Source organism: Diabrotica virgifera, chromosome 6 (genome assembly GCF_917563875.1).
Source record: "Diabrotica virgifera virgifera chromosome 6, PGI_DIABVI_V3a".
Lineage (NCBI taxonomy): Eukaryota > Metazoa > Arthropoda > Insecta > Coleoptera > Chrysomelidae > Diabrotica > Diabrotica virgifera.
In genome coordinates this window covers 7,322,063-7,344,251 of record NC_065448.1, presented here as the reverse complement: position 1 = coordinate 7,344,251, position 22,189 = coordinate 7,322,063, and the positions used below count along the sequence as shown (strand labels likewise).

The 22,189-nt window shown below is 35.4% G+C and overlaps 1 protein-coding gene across 1 annotated transcript in view; it reads left to right on the top strand.

The window, feature by feature from the left end:
- Nucleotides 1-928: 928 nt before the first annotated feature.
- Nucleotides 929-22,189, top strand: part of LOC126886995 (uncharacterized) — a 277,181-nt gene continuing 255,920 nt past the window's right edge. The window contains exon 1 of the mRNA XM_050654268.1: nt 929-1,198. Within this exon, the coding sequence (XP_050510225.1) occupies nt 1,108-1,198 (91 nt within the window). The 5' untranslated portion in view covers nt 929-1,107. The remainder of the gene's footprint in view (nt 1,199-22,189) is intronic.

Sequence of the window (22,189 nt, the reverse complement as noted above, 5' to 3'; positions counted from 1 at the left end):
ACTTTTGTCAGAGCTTATTTGAAAGGTATTTTAATGGACTTTAAAAGATATCTGTTAAGTGTTCCCTAAAAATTGCACTAAATTCGAGTTATTTGAGATTAAAGGTTCTCCATTTCGATGTTCTTCGAAAAGAACCATCCTTTAAAGAGCAATAACTCGTTATTAGGTTTACATAGGTCTTTCAGACTCGAATCTCTTTGTTTTTTTTTGGCTACAATTTTGTTTTTAATGATTATTTCTATAAAATTAAATTTTTTTCAGTTATTCATGAAAAACGGTTATAAAACGTGATTTTTTTCAATGAAAAATGCATAGTTTCAATCACAAACAACTCGGAAAGAGCCAATTTTACAAAAAAAATTATAAAACAAAATTTACTCAGAATTAATCACTCTATCGATTTCCATAGTTATTTTAATTAAAAAAATTTTATCCCACGGGTTGTTTTTACCCACATGGCAAAAGCGCAATTCGGCATAGGGTAGATTTTGAAGAAGAGTGTCAACAGAGCTTAAACCCAAAATTTCATTAAAATCGGTGTTGATTCTCAAAATTCCACGGTTTTTCAGTTTTTTACCGCTGATGAGTGGTCTATAGATCTTTCTTGATAGAACGACCTCACCTCTTTGTTTTTGAACTCTTCTTCCATCTCTTTTAATTTTCCAACTTTTTTAAGATCTAATTTTAATGTAGTTTCCAAAACTTATACTAACAAATCAATTACGAGAGTCAGAGGTATTAAAGATTTTTATTATCATATATTATATAGATACGGCTGCATTTCCTGACCCTTAAATAACCAGTAAACCTGGAAAATTACTAATATAAGATTCCATACAGCGTAAATACAGCATTAAAACTTGCGGCAGATATTCCCAGATATTCCCTCGCTGCATGGAGACTAATAAACAAAGTCTTAAGCTTTGCAAATTGCGCTCACAATACCAAATAAAATTTTATTAAGCCATTCTTGGTCCGTTAAAAGTGTTTACAATTGAAGTAACGGCGGATTAACCGATACGGTACATTTACCATACGTATTTGACTAAGATAGAGAGAGAGAGAGCAACTTAGGAGGAGACGGAGAAGACTGGAGGACATTAAGCGATGCAGACGACAATACATCACAAAATGGCGAAAGAGATAATCAAGCAATATGGTACTGTCTTCTTGGCGATTGTTTTATTTTGTGTAAAGGGTAAGTTTCTTTATTATTTACGTGTAGATAAATAATGTTTTTATTGACAGAGTGAGTAATAAATATGTAATCCTTCAATTATCTCGAAAAGAGCTTGCACAACTTATTAAATTTTGTTTTTTGTCAGTTTTGTAATGGGACTGATCTCAGCGGAATAACTGTCTAATGATGCTGGAAGAGAAAGGTTACATCCTGCTATCATTTTGGCATCGATACATTATATATTTATCATCAATTTGGCATCATCTTGCAAAGTGGCATCTGTATATCGATGCTATTTTAAAAGACCGTAATAACTTTTTTAATGTTCTTGTTACAATAGGGTCTAATCAACTCAATAGTTATAGATTTGATTCCGTGATGTTACTTTAATCTTTAATATATCAGCTTTCTTTTTTTATCCCCTACTAAGTTATAAATGTTAATTCTAGAAAATGTTTGAGTCCAAAGTGATGCTACAGTGAAAATATTATACAGAGTAAGTCTGTAATTTGGAATAAATTCAATATCTCAAATACTAATTGTTTTTTTGAAAATTGCTCAGACCCGTCGATTAGTATTTCAAATTGTCCATTTTGACATACAGTAATAATGTATACAGGGTGTCCCAATATCGAGATATGACGTCATCGTTGATTTTCTTAAATGGCAACACTGTCATTTTGATAGCTATTTTGATAGGGTGTGTACAGTTATATATCACTGCAAAATATCAAATTTTTATTCTCTACGGTGTACAAGATAATAAAAAATAACAAAGTTATGTCTGTAATTTGGAATAAATTTAATAATTCAAATACTAATTATTTTTTTGAAAAATGCTCAAACCCGTCGATTAATATTTCAAATTGTGACATAAAATAATAATGTATACAGTTTGTCCCAATTTAAATATGACGGCATCGTTGATTTTTTTAAAAGGCAACACTATCATTTTGATAGCTATTTTGACAGGGTGTGTAAAGTTATACATAACTGCAATAATCCAAATTTATTCCCTACCATTTTTTATAGGATAATAAAAAATAACAAAGTTATGAAAAATAAGTAATCAAATAATAATTGAATTTAATTATTTCAATTAAGCAAATGCTCATAATGTTGCCCATTGACTATTTTTTTGTTTTTCATAATTTTGTTATTTTTTATTATCTTGTATATGGAAGGGAATAAAAAATTTAAATTTTGCAGTTATGTATAACTTTATACACCTTATCAAAATAGCTATCAAAATGATAGTGTTGCCATTTAAGAAAATCAACAATGACGTCATATCCCTAAAATGGAACAACCTGTATACATTATTATTATATGTAAAAAAAAAACAATTAGTATTTGAATTATTGAATTTATTCTAAATTACAGACATAACTTTGTTATTTTGTATTATCTTGTAAATGATAGAGAATAAAAATTTGATATTTTGCAGTTATGTACAACTTTACACAACCTATCAAAATAGCTATCAAAATGACAGTGTTGCCATTTAAGAAAATCAATGATGACGTTTTAGGCGTTACAATATATTGTACCTTCGCTACAATCGTGACGTACAATGCCTCAAATGAGAGGATTTACCCAAAAGAATATAATGATACAGAAAAATCAAATATATCAGTGTTTTACTGTTTTGTCGTTGCCGCTATATACATAAAAATATATATTCCACCTTCATTAACAATAATGTTGGCATCACTGTGGCATCGCTGCTGAAAACAATATCATCCACAACGAAATAGACAATTTGAGAATGTATATATCGTTTTCCTCAATAAATCATTCTAGCATCATGTTTTGTTTAAAAGTAAAGCATTATGATATATTGTACTTTCACTCCAATTGCTTCAATCGTGACGTACAGCGCCTCAAATGATAGGATTTAACCAACAGAATACAATAGCACAGAAAAATCACGAAAGAAAATTTTCTTTAATAGGTATCTACTTAATTTTAGTAAATAAATATGTTTTTATTAACAGAGTGTTTTTATTAATGAGAATCTGTAAAACTTTAATTTGACCAATAGCATGCTATGGCAGTGAAGCATGGGTCCTGAAAGAAACATCCAAAAACAAACTCGTCACATTCGAAAGGAAAGTACTGAGGAGAAAACTAGGAGCTGTGAACTGTGAGCGATAACAGAATCTTCAGAATTCGATACAACAACGAGCTTTATCAACTTTATAAGGAAACACCCCTATCAGATTTTATTAGAATAAAAAGATCGCAATATGCCAGACACGTGATAAGAATGGGAGAAGATAGGCTACCAAAAAGAGCAATGAACACTAGGATGCAGGGAAAGAGACCGGTTGGAAAACCAAGAAAGCGCTGGGAAGACACGCAGTAAGCAGCGGTGCACAAGCATTTTTAGGAGTCCGTGTATGAAGAAGAGCAGTGACAGATAAACAAGGGTGGAGGCAAAAAATAAAGGAGGTCAAGGCTCAATTTAGGATGTAGAAGAAGAAGAAGAAGAATAGGATGGGAGGACGAACTTCCTTTTTGCGCACTGTTGTGGGCTGTAAATAATGATAATATTGCATCTTTTTGTGCCTGCCGTTCCTGTTATCTTTTTTGCTTTTTTCGTTTTTTACTGCCACTTAAATGTTTGTAATAGGGATGGTCACAAGATTCGGGTCGAGCTCAAGCCGGTTCGTTTCTTACGACCCGAGCTTCAAGCCGAGCCACATTTTTTGTGGGCCGAGCCGAGCTGAATTCGAAACGAGCCGAGCTTAATTCGAAACGACCCGAGCTTTCCTTAACGAGCCTGTTAATATTTTAGCTAATACTCTAATACTTTTTCTAATTCATTTATTTCTGCTACGACTGATACTTTTGTTTGAGAATAAGTAATTCAGACTACAAATATGTATTTTCAATGTACAGTGTGTCTGTAAAATATGGAATAAATTGGATATCTCCTAAACTAAAACCTTCTGAAAAAAGTCTAAAACAAGTCGATTTTTCATTTTAATGACATGTTTTTATTTTATGTTTTTTTGTTTTTCATTTTAATATTTAAATAACAATATCTCACAATAAACACAAACTTTTTCAAACACTACAGTAATAATTATAAAAAATAGTTCAATACAACTGAAGATATTGAAATATGACCGATTCACACCCCAGCCATTTTCGGGTGGGTGTCTAAATTTAGATATAACGGGTTTCACTGTTGGTAAGGTTCCTTGCTTATTGCCAGATGTTGGGGTTGCAATGCAGTGCACTATAAAGTAATCTTAAAAATAACAATAAAACCAAGCTATTGTAGGTAATACTGGTGTACCTTTTAGGTAATCGATATACCTATATAAAAATAGTCAGTAACAAAGGTTAAAAAGGATCGTACTCTACAAGTAGGTTTAAAATGCTTAAGTTTTTGAAATATTGTGCATAATATCAATGACCACCATTTATTGACTTTTTAAACATTGATTCATCATTTATCATTTCCTGTTCATAAAATGAAATAATTTTGAAAATGTATTTTGTTTTTTCAATAAAAATATTCTTTTCGGGCCCCATTAAAATGCGGGCCCGAGGCAGGGGCCTCATGGGACTAGTGGTAAAATAGGCCCTGCCTATATTTGAAAACATTAAGACATTATTCCCTGTATTTGAGAAACGCAGAAGGAGAACCCAGGCCCAGCGTAATCGCTTGTTTCACCCACGCCCCCACGCGACGCGTACCACCTGAAATCTTTTCTTATCGTCACAAGACTATGAAACACACACTTTATTTCATGGAATAATTTCTTTGTCACCCACCATTTATACTTTGTGGGTGTTGAGTTCAATTTCTCATGATTCTTATTTCCGAATATGCCCCACGAATTTTTTTAAGACACCGTTAATGCGCATTTTCGTCTCGAAAGCAGAAATTTATAGGCCTCTGGCATTTTCATCCGGACCTAATCCAAATTTGTAGCTTTTTAGCAGTAAATTTAATCTGTCATGTCTTTTGGTTGGATTGTTCGCTCGTCGAATGGATGCTGCGATGGAGAGAGAGTATCGGCTGCTGCGGCCGAGCGATCTTTCGATTTAAGATAAATGTGGCTCGTTTGTGGCTGTAATCAACTCATTTCCCAATGGATAATTCCATTCACTCGCTACTAACACTTTTATTTTTCCGACACAACAGACGCCAGAGACGCATTATGCTGAAAAATCTAAAACAATTCAAAAAATTAAAATTTCCATCAGAAATTTTTTTATTAAAATTATCAACAGGCCTTGCAGGCCAACTACGTAGGGATTTATTTTTTATGATTTTTAAAAGCCTGAGTATAACCAGGGCCGATAAATTTTGAAATAAAAAAATAATAACAGGATCAAATCCAATGTAGAAGGAAGAAAATATATTAAAAATTACAGAAAAAATAATTCTGAGGCTGGAAAGTGGAACGCGGTGTTTTTAAGAGTAAAACGCCCATTGGAATACACAACAGGGCCTTCTAATATAATTTAATATAGAATTGCAGATTCGCCTTTTGATGGTATGATAGATTTGACACCCAATTAAAAATGACTAAGATGTATTGGATTTCACTTCCACTTCACATGTACCTACAGGGTGTTTGGTAAGGAATGGGCCATAGCTTAACATTAGATTCCTGAGGTTAAAATAGGTCGATTTAAGCTAACTTACTATTACAGAAGTTGATAATAACCGAAATACAGGGTGTCAAAATTAAACTTTTATTTTATTTATTTTTTAATATTTCCTGACAGGCATGGGACAACAACACGAAATTTGGTAAGTGGTGCTGGTATTGTACACCCTAATAAATTATGTTAAACAAACGTTTCTTTCTACTACCAGAGGTGTATGATAGGGGAACGTGAATCGTTAACCCTTCCCAAATTCTACGCCACTGGCGGAATTTCTATTCTAGTGCCATTTTTGATTCTTCAATACTTCCTATGTAAATAACATACTCTTCATTCGTAACGATAAAGCCATTAGTTTTCGAGATATTTGAAGCTAAAAACGGAGGAACATAATACATTAATCAAAAATAAGTATGCGTTTTCATTTTTAACTTAAAATATCTCGAAAACTAATGACTTTATCGTTACGAATGAAGAGTATATTATTTGCATATAAAGTTTTCGAGAATCTCAAAATTATGCTAAAATAGCAGTTTTGTCATTGTCGTAGAATTTGAAGAGGGTCAACCATTCACTTTCGCCTGTCGTACGCCTCTGGTATTAACCAGAAACGATTATTTAACATAATTTAGTAGGAGTATAGTACCTACACTTTCTGCCAAATATCATAAGGATATGTCAAATAGTTTTATAGTACCGGGAACACATATTTATTAAAGTTTTAAATAAAGAATTAAATATTAAAAAAAAGAATACTTCAAAATATTTTGACATATCTGTGTCATACACAGATATGTCAGAAAGTGTAGGTACTGTACACCCTAATAGATTATGTTAAATAATCGTTTCTGGCTACTACCAGAGACGTACTAGAGGGGAAAGTGAATGGTTGACGGTTGACCCTTTCTAAATTCTACTCCACTGATGAGGCTGCTATTTTAACATAATTTTTAGATTCTCCAGTACTTTCTATGCAAATAATATACTCTTCATTCGCAACGATAAAGTCATTAGTTTTCGAGATATTTGAAGTTAAAAATGAAAAGTCTCACTTATTTTGATTAAATTATGCTCCTTCGTTTTTAGCTTCAAATATCTCGAAAGCCAATGGCTTTATCGTTACGAATGAATAGTATATTATTTACATATAAAGTATTGGAAAATCAAAAAATTGCACTAAAATAGCAATTCCGCCAGTGGCGTAGAATTTGGGAAGGGTCAACCATTCACGTTCCCCCGTCGTACGCCATTGGTAGTAGGCAGCAACGTTTGTTTAACATAATTTTGTAGGGTGTACAGTACCAGCATCACTTACCAAATTTCGTGTTGTGGTCCCATGCCTGTCAGGAAATATTCAAAAATAAATAAAATAAAAGTTCAACTTTGACACCCTGTATTTCGGTTATTATCAACTTTTGTACTAAGGTAAGTTAGCTTAAATCGACCTATTTTAACCTAAGGCGTGTAAGGTTAAGGTATGGCCCATTCTTTACCAAACACCCTGTATATATAAATTTGAGTAAACATTTGTAGTGTTGCATTAAATCAAATTTTAAAAACTATTTACAATGTTAATTCCTACAGTACATACAGTACAATAATTCATTTCTCATATTTTTCTCCTCTTTTGGTCATATTAATTCATATTCAAGTATTTACCAGCAGCGCAACAGCGGCTAGTCCTTTGCTGCGTTAATAGCTGAATACACAAATCGTCGACAATAAATTTCCCGTTAGAAAATTGGGTTTTAATTGCACTTTTCCGCTTGTAATTATTTGTTCCTAACTGTTTTGTATTCGACAATGAAAAGTCTTTATAAAATACGGCCGCAAAACGTTGTTTGCTTCTATTTTTGGGGAAAAACTACATCTGCTATCGGTGCCATATGCCACCGATTTAGTTTTAGCAACTTTCGAAAGTTTAAACGATAATCTAGTTGTACAGTGAATGATAAAACTAAGCGCTGTTCCACATTATAAGAATTTAAACGTGCGAGGGTTAGAACGCATGACGACATTCCAATGGTGGCTCATATAATCATATGGAGCCTTTCTCACTATTCATAGACGGTGGTTAGAACGTTCGGTGAAGTCGCCGTGTTTATGTCGTCCCTTGCTACAACAACAGACGGCAGCCGTACCGTCTTTACGCACCCAGTAGCATAGGGGACTTCATGCATCCTTTCATATGATACTGTCGTTCAGTCGCACGAAGGTAGTTTCCTTGGCTGTTTGGTACATTATTTTCATTTACACTTTGTGTCTGTTTGAAGTAGGTGCATATATATTTTATATTATAATGTCTCATATTGATAGTGAAATATTTTTCTCCTTCTTTTACTTCTTGGAGATCTTTTGATCTGTTTAATTCTGAAGCTGCCTCTGGTTAATTTCCTGGGAGGTAGATTGCCAACTTTCCCTTCATCTTTTAGGAGGTCTTCTGGGGGGTATTAAAACGGGCGGGTTGTTTTCTAGGGCAATTTTTCGGAGTCTATTCTCATCTATTCGTCTTACATGGTTGTACCACATCCTCTTGCGCTGCCTTCCTCATTTTACAATATCTTGAATTTTGCATTGCTCTCTAATATCTATATTTCTTACTCTGTCTCTCCTTGTTTTCTCCACTATTGTTCTTAGGGTTTTCATTTCGGCATGTGAAATATTATTAACATTAATTGAAGCGAGACCTGTTCTTTGGGACAAAACAATAAAAATATATAAAGATAGAAACTTGACGAGAAATGCTTGGAATAGTGTATGAAGTGCACTTAACATTGAATTTGATGAATTAGGTGATAAAGAAAAAAACACATTTGGTAAGTACAGCAAAATTAATTATATGTTACTGATAACAACAGTAATTAGAACTGCTAAGTATATTATAATAAACGTTATTTTACATAGTTGCAATTAACGTTGAGTATAGAGGGTGTTTCATCAATATGTGTGAATATAAAATATATAAATCGTATCTTTTTGCGTTCATAGGATGCTCTCAATGAATTCGGTTCCTCTTATTTCTCTTTCTTCCATATAATATAACTATACCTTTTATTCTACGAAATTATATTTAGTTTTATAGGGTTAAACGACTCGGTGAAGACTGGAGTAGGACAGCCGTCACGTCTTGTGTGAAATTATCTAAAAACAAAGTTTAAAACGAGGGGAATAACATTTAAAAACAAGTGGATGACAGAGGGTCTTTTAAATTCTGTACATGAAAATCATAGATTGTAATGTTGTTCTGAAGCTATTTCCTTATCTTTATGGCATTTTTGTAATAAACTATTATAAATGGAACATAAGCCACAATTTAACTAAAATGATTTTATTAATATAACGTTTCAACGCCCAAATCGAATGTCGAAACGTTAATAAAATCATTTTTTAGTTAAATTGTGGCATATTTCCCATTTAGAATAGTTTATTACATATATTGTATTAGCTAATTAGATGAGCTAATCCAAGATCCTACAAATAGCTTAGTAAAACAACGATTATAAAAACAAATTAAGACTTTTAATTAAAAACATAAGAAACAACTGACAAAATAGAAATTGCAAATGAATTAAATACGCATTGCAGTACATTAGGACAAAAGTATGGACAAAAAATACCCATTGGTAATAATACATCGTAATGATACATATCAGACATCGTATCATGTACCTACCTCAGCCACAAAGTGTAAATAACAATAATATACCAAACAACACAGCAAAACATCTTCGTGTGACTCAATTCTTATTGTGTGAAAAGGAAAAGTGCGTCAAAACTACCGCACGAGAAAACCCTAGCACGTTCAAAATTCTTATAATGTGACACAGCCCGTAGTAAAGTGAGTTGTTGTTAGCTGAAAATTGTCCTGCAATAATTTTAGGTCTCCACAGATTCAGCAATCCGGTTCAGTTTCATTCTTTCGAACGACTTGAAAAGGCGTCAAGCCTAAAACTTTTTGTATGGTCCGGATCCTTCCCTTGTTTTGAGAGAGACACCACTCCAGCTTTCCTCTACATTTTAGGTATTTGTAATGTACGGAACAATTTAACTTTTGTACGCGCCATTCTATGGTTTTTGGATCAAAGTTCTCTATTTGTTCTGTTCGTATATCGTCCAAGGCAGCCGTTTTATTATCTTCCATTTGGTGGTTCGCGCCTCTCATCCCCTCTAGACAAAAGGAGGTACCTAGGACACCCCCTTCTACGTCGATATTGCGTTGTACTCTTACCTTGCTCTTCCTTAATGCCGTCTTACTGTCCGTCATACTGTTCGTCAAAAGACGATGGACTATCTGACATATGTGAGTTCTGTCAGGTTAGGTGCCGGAACAGGGGGAGCTTCGCCAAGATTCGAAATCAGCTTCCAGACGCATCTGCTGTTTTGTTTCATGTCTTACTCATGACCAGCTTGCACCACCTCTGACTCTTCTGTTGGGCGGATATCGCCTGCAGTACTATGAAGACAAGCCACACAAGCCGATAAACAGGGTAATAATATAAAACCTGTCATCTTTTCAAAGCCTGCTTTTTTACCGTTGTGTAAAAGTGGTCTTTTACTTATTAATAATGGCTCGTTACAATCTATTGGCGGTGTGCAAGTACTTGGAGGGGATACGAGAAACGATCGTGCGAAAATAGCGGAGAAATATTGCAGCTTTCTTAAATAATTCATATTGTCAATTGAAATTGTCAAATTGACGTATATTTAATACCTACTGTTATTGAAGAAGAAAAATTATATATTTCTCCACAATATTGATATGATATGCAATTATTATATAAAGGTTTTTTTATGTAATTATGTTTATTTACAATCTACATCATTAAAAGAGTATTAAGTAAATTTGTTCCATGTTTTTGGGCATGAAGAAGAGACTTCCAATGATGTCTCATCTTATTCTATTTATGTTTAAATTTAAAATAGGTCCTGAAGCCAGGTTCTATCTAGTCTCCTTGTGGCACGGCCATTATGGAATAATTCCCTTACTAACTCATTGTCATGGTGAATGGTACGCTCATTTTGTGACTCCGTGGCTCGATGGATTTCTTCTCTGATGAAAGGTATATTTAAGTCTTCGTGAAGTGTTTGATTAGTTACGTACCATGGTGCATCCACTATTGATCTTAGAACTTTATACTGAAATCGTTGGATGATATTCAGTGATGTTGACTTTGCATAGCCCCCAGAGGTGTAGTCCGTAGTACCAAATAGGTTTGAGTATTGCTTTGTACAGAAGAATTTTGTTTTGGATGTTGAGTTTTGATCTGCGTCCAAGTAGCCAATACATTTGCCGGAATTTCAAGTCTAGTTGTTTTCTTTTGGTCTGGATATGTTTTTTCCAAGTAAGACGTTGGTCAAGATGGAGGCCAAGATATTTAGCGTCTGTTACTGTTGGTATTCGTGTATTTTCCATTCTTACAGGTGGGCATGTGTTGTGGCGGTTGGTAAACGTTATTTGAGATGATTTTGTTTTATTTACTTTTGTTCGCCATTTTGTGTACCATTTACTGAGTATGTACAGATGGTGTTGCAGGTCTTGTGAGGCTTGTATATGATCTTCATTTACAGCTAGTATTGCTACGTCATCAGCAAAGGAAGTGATCGTAGTATTATGAGACTCTAGTATATCGGCTGTGTAGAGTGAGAACAGCAGCGGCCCGAGAACACTACCTTGCGGAACTCCGGAGTTAATAGGACAGAGGCTGGATTGTTGGTCTTTGAATTTTACTGAGAAATATCTATGTGATAAGTAGGATTTGATTAGGAGGAAATAGTTACTAGATAGTGCTAATTTTACTTTGTAAAGCAGACCTCTGTGCCAAACTTTGTCAAACGCTTGTGAGATATCTAGGAATACAGCGTTGCAGTATTTTTTTTCTTCGAGAGTTTTTGATATTTCATTTACTATTCGATGGACTTATTGTGTAGTAGAGTGATTTTCCCGAAAACCAAACTGATGTTCTGGTAGTAATGTTAGGAATTCATGATCTGCGTATATTCTTTCTCTCTCTGTATGATAAACTTAGTATGCGATTAAATATTACTGTGAGCATAATAATGGCCTTACGAGGAAGTTGTTTTAGTACTTTTGTGCCGAGATTAAGTCATAACCTGGAGCCTTTCCAGAGTTGAGTTTGGTTATTTCTTTCTTGACTATAGGAGTAAAACTTTTGATTGGAAGGGACATTTGACATGCTGCGCTAATTAGTTCTTTTACTTCTTTATCAGGGTCTGGTGGCTCGGTTTGAAATACACTTGTAAGATGTTCAGCAAAGACGTCCGCTTTTTCTTTGTTGAAAGGAGCCCATTCACCATTTGGTATATGGAGGGGAGGAATAGTTGTGTATGGTTTTTTGAGCTACTTAGTCGCCTTCCATAGCGTCTGATCATTTGCTGTAAGGTTTGTAATGTAATGTTCGAAGGTTTCGTTGTTTGCAGCTTTGATGGCTACTCCAAGTTGTCTACATACGTAGTATATTGTATATATCGATGCTTAAGATGTGATACCGCGTATCTGCAAAAACCCCTTTTTACATGAGACGCAAAAAACGTTCTGTTGTGTGAGAATTAAATATTTTAATACTATTTTATATATTTTTTATCATCATATATCATTTCTTTTAATATTTTGTATATCATTTCTTTTAATATAATCTCATTAACAAAAAGCTGCAGATACGTAGAATCACTATTGTTTAATTGTTGGTTAGAGGAGGATTACGTGTAATCACTACCAAATGTAAATATTGCAATTTGTTATTTGTGTGGGAGAAAGAAATTTATTGACTTAAAATATTTATTTAAAAAATGCAGAAAACACTAAAATCAATAAAACAACAAATACGTTGTTAATTCTTCTGTTTACTCTCGTGAGGCAAGGTGTCGTAGAAACCATGGCAGTCTTTAGGAATTACACTTTTAAGTTGCTGTAAGTGATTATATTTTGTGTTGGTTATTTTGATAGGAGCGTTACGTAATGGTTTAAACTGGCCTAGTTGTGAAACATTGGTTTTTGCACTTCTAGGTTTTCTTGTAGGTAGATCTATAAACTCACCACAATAATCTAATTTTACTTGGATGATTCCATCAGGCGTATACTTGATGACTTTAATATCAGTTACGGTTGGATCGTTCACTTTTCGACCTGGTCTAATGGAAGGGTATACTAAAGTTTCGGAAAAAATTTTGATAAAGTCATAAGTGACCTCTTTTGTCTGGTATGGTGTTTGTTTCCTCGACTCCTTTGTGAGTCTGATATAATCACTTGGAAGATAAATAGACTTATATTTTACTGTCTTTTCTATTTGAGCGTGAACGGAATCGGCCTCCATTTGTGTGTGGCCACGCTCAAGATACTTTTGGTAGATAATAACATTGTTTTCGACACTAAAAGATAGAAGCGCATTTGACAATGTAGCATTCCTATTCTGATAGGTGCAACCATCGCTCCAAATAATAATAGGAATATTTACAGGACAGAGGTCTAACAAGTAATCAGTGATACAAGTTTCAAAGGTATTGGCGGATAGGTCAGCTTCTGTTTCTGTAAACCAGTAGCATCTTACATGATGAGTATTAACATTAAATATGGTAAAGTTGTGACAGCAAAGTTTTGTTTTATAGTGTACAATAAATATATTATACACGGCTCACTAAAATAATTAGTTACGCCCCTGTACTACTGATTACTTAAAATTCAAGTAGTATTTATGTAACCTTTCTGGAAACTCCAGGTTATTGTTGAGACTCGCATTTGAACCCCTCGCCGGGGCAGATCGTCAAAAGCTTCCTAACGAGAATCATCTCTAATCTATCGACGCTCCCGCTATTCGTAAAAAGGCCGCATTTTACCGGTTTTTTTTGCTATCGTTTTATACCGCTCAGATAATTCAATCTGCTCAGTATTATCGACGATGATTTATTTAGCGTATTAGTGAGTGCCTTACAAATGAACCAAATGGATTATGGAATTCAATCAGAGCTCTGATGTGACACGTCATCAAGGAATAAAACTGTAAGTACTCTACATGTATGTGAACATAACTTATTAGTCGTGATACTGTATGCATTTTGAACCATATACCTCTCGTAGCAAATATTCTTTGTGCCATTTATGCAGATAATACTTTAAATTACATATGAAAAATCGTTATCTACTCTTAACCAGCTTACCTATGGGAATATACTCTATAACCGTACAATAAGTATAGGTTACTATTGTTAAGGATACTTTACGTATTGCCTAAACATTTCTGTTCCATCGAGCCGTATCATATTAATTATTTATTAATTAAATCCTCAAGGTCCTTCGTATTTGCATATTTTGATAATCTCTATTCTGAGAATAACGGTTTTTCATTTATAGTGTCTTTCTGTTGCATTTGGAAATTTCCAAGCCACGCCGCCCCGGCACAAAAATAAAATATTCCTCTCTTTCTGCACTCAAATTCTCAGTATTTAACCCAGCACGTCTCTACAATAGCTGGTAGGTTGTTAAGCCCGGTCTACACGTGCAATTTCAGAAACTACTTGCTTTGTTCAAATAAAGGAGTCGTTTTGTTTGTATGAAAAAATATTTGCATATATTACATTATTTTATTTTCGTAAATATATTTTTCTGTTTATAGTATACAAAAAGTGTACTCATTTCTTGGCTGATAGTACGGGTGTTATAATTTTAACATTGTTTGTTCAACCTTTTGATTTAAATTAAATTTATAATTTTGAATCCGATTAAGCCTGGTTCACAGGTTACAAAAATTATTAAAAATAATTTTGTTTTCTTGCATAAATTGTAAGTTTTTGCTACATTTAGCTTCGCTTAAGCTCATTTTACACTTCTAGAAAACTATAGAAAATAAATAATTGTTTTTTCCTTCAATTTAATTAATTTAAATACTTGTTAAGGGTGTCTCACACTTGCTGAAAAATACCCATTTTGGAAAATTGCATATATTTTGAAATTTTATAGTTTTGCATTTCATATACTAATCTGCGCTCATACAGGGTGATACTATTAAGCCAATCTCACACTATTAAACGTGTAATATATAATATATTGTACATATTCTCTCATTTTCGCATCGATTTATAGGTTTAGACATTTGCAAATAATCTATCTAATCTCACATTCTCGCAACATGGCTGACCGATCAAAATATAACCGACAGAGGCTCACCGCAAAACTTGATATAACCAAGTTGGCTGATTCGGTTCCCACAACTCTTAATTCTCTAAACAAATATAAAATTCGTGAAATAATTTCACAACTCAAACATTCTTACGGACTTTTCCGCGATGCTCAAAATGTGCTGGAGACGATCCCCGAGGAACCTACCCCCTCTACTGATTCCTCTGTGGTTTTTGATAAATATTTGGATACAATTTCTCTATTGGAAGAAAGGTTAGAGGTCATTGAAAGTTCTAATGTGACTGCTACCCCCTCCCTCCAATTTGACCCTAATTCTTCTCTAACCTCACAGTCTATGGCTAGGCAACGAACAGTAAACCTCCCTCGTATTCAGTTAAAACCATTTAGTGGCTTAGTTACTGAATACAATTCATTCATTGAGACCTTTGATACAATAATAGGATCTGATACTACATTAAGTGATCTGGAAAAACTCATTTACCTCAAAAGTTTTCTAACTTCCGAGCCTTTGACGCTTCTCGAGCATATCCCACTCACAGGTGACAATTACAAAATAGCCCGGGATAACCTGACACAAAGGTACGCCAACTCTAAATCGCTTATCAAAACTCTCATCTCTCAAATTCTTGATGCGCCTCCTATTTCTGGAAACGCAAATCACTCACAATTAAGAAATTTTCATACGGTCATGTCAAATAATTTCAAGGCCCTATTGAACTTGAATAGGCCCCCTTCAGATCTCTTGCATTTACTTCTCATACATATCGCTACTCAGAAACTCGACGCACCTACCATTAGGGCTCTTGAGTTCCAATCCGGTGGTAGCCAAGCTACCCCTGATTTTGTCCATTTTCTAGGGGAAATCGAGACACGCGTTGTTCATCTTGAGAATATTCAATCTCAATCAAAACCAAAATCGACTACTACTTCCAGACACTCTTTACACCTAGCCTCAGACACTTCTACCAGTAACCTTTCGCCTCGCTTAGGTCCTAAGAAATGTTCCTATTGCAACGACTCTCACTCGATCTACTCTTGTCCTCAGTTCAAGCAGTTGAATTCTAAAGAACGTTTTAGTTTTGTCAAACAAAATAAATTTTGTATTAATTGTCTTGGGTCTCACATGCTCGATCAGTGTAAATCCAAATTCTCTTGCATAGTTTGTAAATCTCGTCATCACACGTTGCTCCATTTCGACAAAACGGGTCATAGTAACCCTTCCGCGGCTGTTGGCCAACACAACTCAAATAATCATAATAAAACCGCTATCTCAAATAACTCCCATACACAGGGTAATTCACAACAGGGGCCCTCACATGTTAGAGCTCCTGAAACGGAAGTTAATCTTCAAAATTCGACTCCACATTCAATGGCTCTATCTGCAGCCTCGCTTGATAATCATTTGGTGTTATTAAGCACACTCCAGGTCTATCTTGTCGCTCCTAGCGGCAAGAGGGTCTTCGCAAAGGCACTTTTAGACTCGGCCTCACAGGTTTCATTTATTAGTGCTGACCTCGTAAAGGAACTGTCACTCACCACTAGAGATGGAAAATTACGGATCAATGGAATTAACTCCACCTCATCCTCGTCTCAATCTATTGTAGATACAACAATTTTCGCTGTCGCTAACGACGTTCCTTTTGACATCTCGTGCTCTGTACTCCCAAAGATAACAAATCCGCTTCCTCAAATTTCTATTTCGGCGAGCAAACTAAACATACCCTCAGAGATACCATTAGGTGATCCGATGTTCCATGTAACATCCCCAATTGGTATCCTGCTCGGTGCAGACCTGTATAACGATATCATTCAACCTGAAATAATTCGTTTGGGAAAAGGTCTTCCCGTTCTTCAACGCACTCTACTCGGGTACACGATATCAGGGTCAGTTCCAGACTTTGCTCTTAAGTCGAAAAATACTAAAAAGGCTTTGGAATTTTATTCAAACTCTCTCGTTACTTGTTGTTCTCATAACACTCCTTCCGCCGTAAATGAGCCGGTAGTGTCCAACGAGGAACTATCCGATCATTTACAAAAATTCTGGGAGCTGGAAGAAGCCGCTCCTCAGAACACCGATCTCATTAATGATCACCCCGCTGAAATTAATTTTGTAAAACATGTTAATGTTCTCCCCAATGGACGATATGAGTCCACACTCAATCTCAAACTCCCTATCGAAGATATAGACATGGGAAATTCGTTTCTCTCGGCAAAAAGACGTTTTCTCAGTCTCGAGAAACGTTTTCAACTCAACCCTGATTTATTGGAAAAATATCAGGACATTATATCGGAATATCTCAATAACGGACAAATAATTCAAGTGCCGTTAAAAATGCTAAATGACTCAGGTAAACCTAATTACTTTCTCCCTCACTTTCCCGTTTTCAAATCCAACTCTACTACTTCCACTCGTATAGTTTTCGATCCAAACAATAAATCGTCTACGGGAATCTCCCTCAGTGACGTCATAGACAAAGGTTATGTCGTCCAACATGAACTTTTTGACATTCTCGCTAAGTTTCGTCAGTTTAAATTCGCACTAGTAGGCGACATCAAGGCTATGTTCCTACAAATCGCCATTTGTCCCACTGAAACATTTCTGTTAAATTTTCTCTTTAGGGACAATATTCAGCAGCCTTTACGGTGCTATCAATTTCAAAGATTACCCTTCGGGCTCCCAAGTAGCCCATTTATCGCTCAAAGAGTTATCAAGCACATCGCTGACAACAACAAACATACCCACGAACTTGCTACTAGTGTTCTGCAAGAATCTATCTATATGGATGACCTGATCAGCGGTGCTGACAGTCTTCATGAATTAAGTTGTCTTTTCGAACAATTAACTTCTTTGCTAGAAACCCATGGTTTCCTCCTCCACAAGTGGAACTGCAGTTCTTCAGAATTTCTGTCTCAACACAATTTAAATCCCGTCTCTGAAGTCAGTCTTAACTTCACGGGATCTGATAAAGTCTTAGGCATATTCTGGGATTCAGAACGCGACCACTTTTCGTTTAAAACTCCTATCTTCAAATTGGCTAATGTTGTTACTAAACGTACTATTCTCTCCTACATTGCTACTTTGTATGACCCGCTAGGATGGTTATCCCCTGTCCTTGTGAACGCTAAGCTCTTGATACAGGAAATATGGTCCCAGAAACTGGACTGGGATCAACCCATTGACTCACCCATCATTATGAAAAATTGGCAAAACCTCTTATCGACATTCAAAACTATAGAAGAGGTCAAGGTACCTCGATGCTTACTTTTACAAAAGAAAGTTGTTGATGTTCAATTAATTATTTTCACCGACGCATCGGAAAAAATATACAGCACTTGTGTGTATCTCAAAGCGACATACTCAGACTTTTCTGTATCGTCGCGGCTTATCGCTTCTAAAAACAAAATTTCTCCGCTAAAAAATAAACTCACCATCCCCAAATTGGAACTTTGTGGAATAGTGTTGGGAGTCACTCTGGCTCATAGACTTTTTCACATCTTCAAGAAAAATTTGAGTATATCTTCATCTCATCTCTTTGCTGACTCTACAATTGCCTTGTCTTGGATACTTTCTAAAAAACACATTTGGAACATTTTTGTACAAAACAGAATTCAAAAGGTCAATTCCTTGTTGGAAACTTTTCCTTGTGATTTCCATTTCGTCAGAAGTCACGAAAACATCGCTGACCCCGCTTCCAGAGGGATAAATGTCTTTGATAATCCCCAGACCACCGAAGACTGGTTATGCGGACCTAGCTTTATTAGAGACAATCCCATCGATTTTTCTCTTCATCAAATTCCTCATTTTCAGGATGATCTTCCTGAATTAAGGAAGTTAGTTGTCTCAAACATAGCAACAAATCACGAACTCAACGACACCTTTGAAAATCTATTCGCTAAATCTTCTTCTTTTCGTAAAATTCAAAGAATTGTCGCTTATCTTTTTAGATTCATCAGTAATATTAAAAAGAAAATAAATAACTCTCCACGAGATACGGATATATTGACGCCACCCGAAATGGAGATCGCTGATCACGCGATCATCAGGTATATCCAAAGTATCTACTTTAAAAAAGAGATTCTTGAATTGAAAAATGCTAAACTCGTGACCAATAAAGCCATTCGTAAACTCAACCCCTTCCTACAACATAATGATGGGCTGATTCGTGTGGGAGGACGTCTCCGACACGCCCCCATATCGTATAATCAAAAACACCCCATTCTACTTCCTTCTAAATGTCGAGTTGTAGAACTAATCTTGACTCAAGCTCATCATAAGTTATTACATTCAGGCGCGCAAACAGTACTTTCGTATGTCAAAATGAAGTACTGGCCAATTGACGGATTAAGACAGATTAAACGCTTAATTCGTAAGTGTGTAAACTGTTTCCGATTCATGACACCCAATTCTGTTCAACAGATGGCAGATATGCATCCCGATCGTGTACTCCCCACTAGACCCTTCCAAGTCGTCTCAGTGGACTATGGGGGGTTCTTCTTAATTAAGTCCTCACATTTGAGGAAGGCACCGCTTTACAAAGCATACGTAGCCTATTTCATTTGCATGAGCACTAAATGTGTTCATATCGAACTCGTCACAGGATTAAGCGCAGAAGCCTATATTCTTACTCTGAAAAGGTTTATTGCCAGAAGATCCACGCCCAGTATTATTTGGAGCGACAATGCCACAAATTTCCATGGGGCAAAAAATGAAATGCGCGAATTCTATGATTTTTTCTTAAATCAAAATAATTCGGAACAGATTAAGGAATTCTGTACTCAAAACTCCATAACTTTCAAGATGGGTGTTCCCCGCAACCCCCATCAATTCGGCCTCCATGAGGTAGGAATAAAGAGTGTGAAGTATCACCTCTATCGAATTATAGGAAATTCCCACTTCACCTTTGAAGTGTTTAACACAGTATTATGCCAAATCGAGGCTATTCTAAATTCGAGACCCATCACTAGGATGTCGTCTGACGCCAATGACTTCGCTTTCCTATCTCCAGCTCACTTCTTAGTTCAAAGAAGTTTAACCGCGCCCCCTGAACCAAGTGTTTCAGAGATACCTGAAAATAGGTTGAATCTTTTTCAGCGTATTAGTAAAATTCAACAGCAATTTTGGAAATTGTGGAAAAAAGACTATCTTTGCCTCCTGCAGCAAAGAAATAAATGGACCGACCCTACTGACCCTGTCAAGATCGGGGATTTGGTTCTGTTGAAGGAGGATGGTACTCCTCCACTCTTATGGCCAACTGCCAGGGTAATAGATGTATTGCCTGGTAAGGATGGTCTAGTTCGTACTGTCAAGATTCACACTACTCACGGTGATTTTCTTCGTGGTATTACGAAAATCGCTGTGATTCCCCTGGAAGATTAAAATCTATCCCTAGGGGGAAAACTTATCGTTTTCCTCCATTTTATCGTTGTTACCCCTTGTGTATATAAACTCTAATTTCTTCAAACATTTCTTATCGTTGTGCACATCTTTGCCAATCCCCTCTCTTCGAGGTGATATAGGCCATCTCTCTCGCCTGTCGCCCCCGGCAATATGTACAATAAATATATTATACACGGCTCACTAAAATAATTAGTTACGCCCCTGTACTACTGATTACTTAAAATTCAAGTAGTATTTATGTAACCTTTCTGGAAACTCCAGGTTATTGTTGAGACTCGCATTTGAACCCCTCGCCGGGGCAGATCGTCAAAAGCTTCCTAACGAGAATCATCTCTAATCTATCGACGCTCCCGCTATTCGTAAAAAGGCCGCATTTTACCGGTTTTTTTTTGCTATCGTTTTATACCGCTCAGATAATTCAATCTGCTCAGTATTATCGACGATGATTTATTTAGCGTATTAGTGAGTGCCTTACAAATGAACCAAATGGATTATGGAATTCAATCAGAGCTCTGATGTGACACGTCATCAAGGAATAAAACTGTAAGTACTCTACATGTATGTGAACATAACTTATTAGTCGTGATACTGTATGCATTTTGAACCATATACCTCTCGTAGCAAATATTCTTTGTGCCATTTATGCAGATAATACTTTAAATTACATATGAAAAATCGTTATCTACTCTTAACCAGCTTACCTATGGGAATATACTCTATAACCGTACAATAAGTATAGGTTACTATTGTTAAGGATACTTTACGTATTGCCTAAACATATAGTATAAAGCCGATGCATTTAACATGGGACATACTTTTACTGCCTGAAGATCTTGTGTTAGGACAATGCATTGTTTTACATGCCCTGCCTGTTTGTCGTTCTCCTTTTCTTGCCTTGCTTTTTCTTTGTTGTTAATGTGCTTCTTATAGACATTCTCATCTAGATTATTTGTTTCATAACTGCAGCATGTATCACAACGATCTTTTTTTGGTATGTGGAAGGAAATATGTTTTTCTTTTACCATTAAATCAAAAGTGTATCTTGAAACTGGTTTCAATTCCTTATTTTGTTCACGGCACATTCTGGAATATTCCTGGTATACTTTGCTCATATTGTCTCCAAAAATAGGCTCAATATATAATTTACTTGTAGATTTGCGACAATAGTGAGCAGGGAGTTTCGGAAGAGAATCTAAAAAATTACGCAATACATCTTTGGCGCTGTTACTGGACTTATTGCATTGAGTTTCTTTTTGGATCTCTGCTATTTTTCTCTTCTCTCTTCTTCTCTCATTATTTACCTCTGTTGCTGCTATCATTCCATGCTTTGTTTCTGATGTCAAACAGTTAAATACATAATGTTCTGTAAGAGCAAACGTTGACAAAAATAACTTTTTGCAAACAGTCAAAATCTTGCCATCTAATGTTTTAAGTGTGTAGGTTAATGTATTTTTCCTCCTTGATTCTTCAGTCTCTTTCTTTGTATTTCTGTTTTTTTCTTTTTTGCAAACCAGAGAAGCGATATAGATTTTTTTCTGGTCCCATGTGAGATTGTTCCAAAAGTTGTTGAAAAGTTCTTTTCGGTCCTCTTCATTTAAATCTTGACACTGCCTTACTGGGGATTTTTTACATACGGAGGATAAGCAGACTGGTCCCATTTGTTTTTCATTTCTAGGTGTTCCTCTTTTCGCTGTCTTTCCAACCCTTGTCCAGCCAATATATTTTTTTCCGTGTTGTCTTAGTCTTTTATTTTTAATATCGTGCCATTCGTTGATATCTGCTATTCTTTTTCGAGCTTTTTTATTTTCGTTGTTACCGTCATTATCGG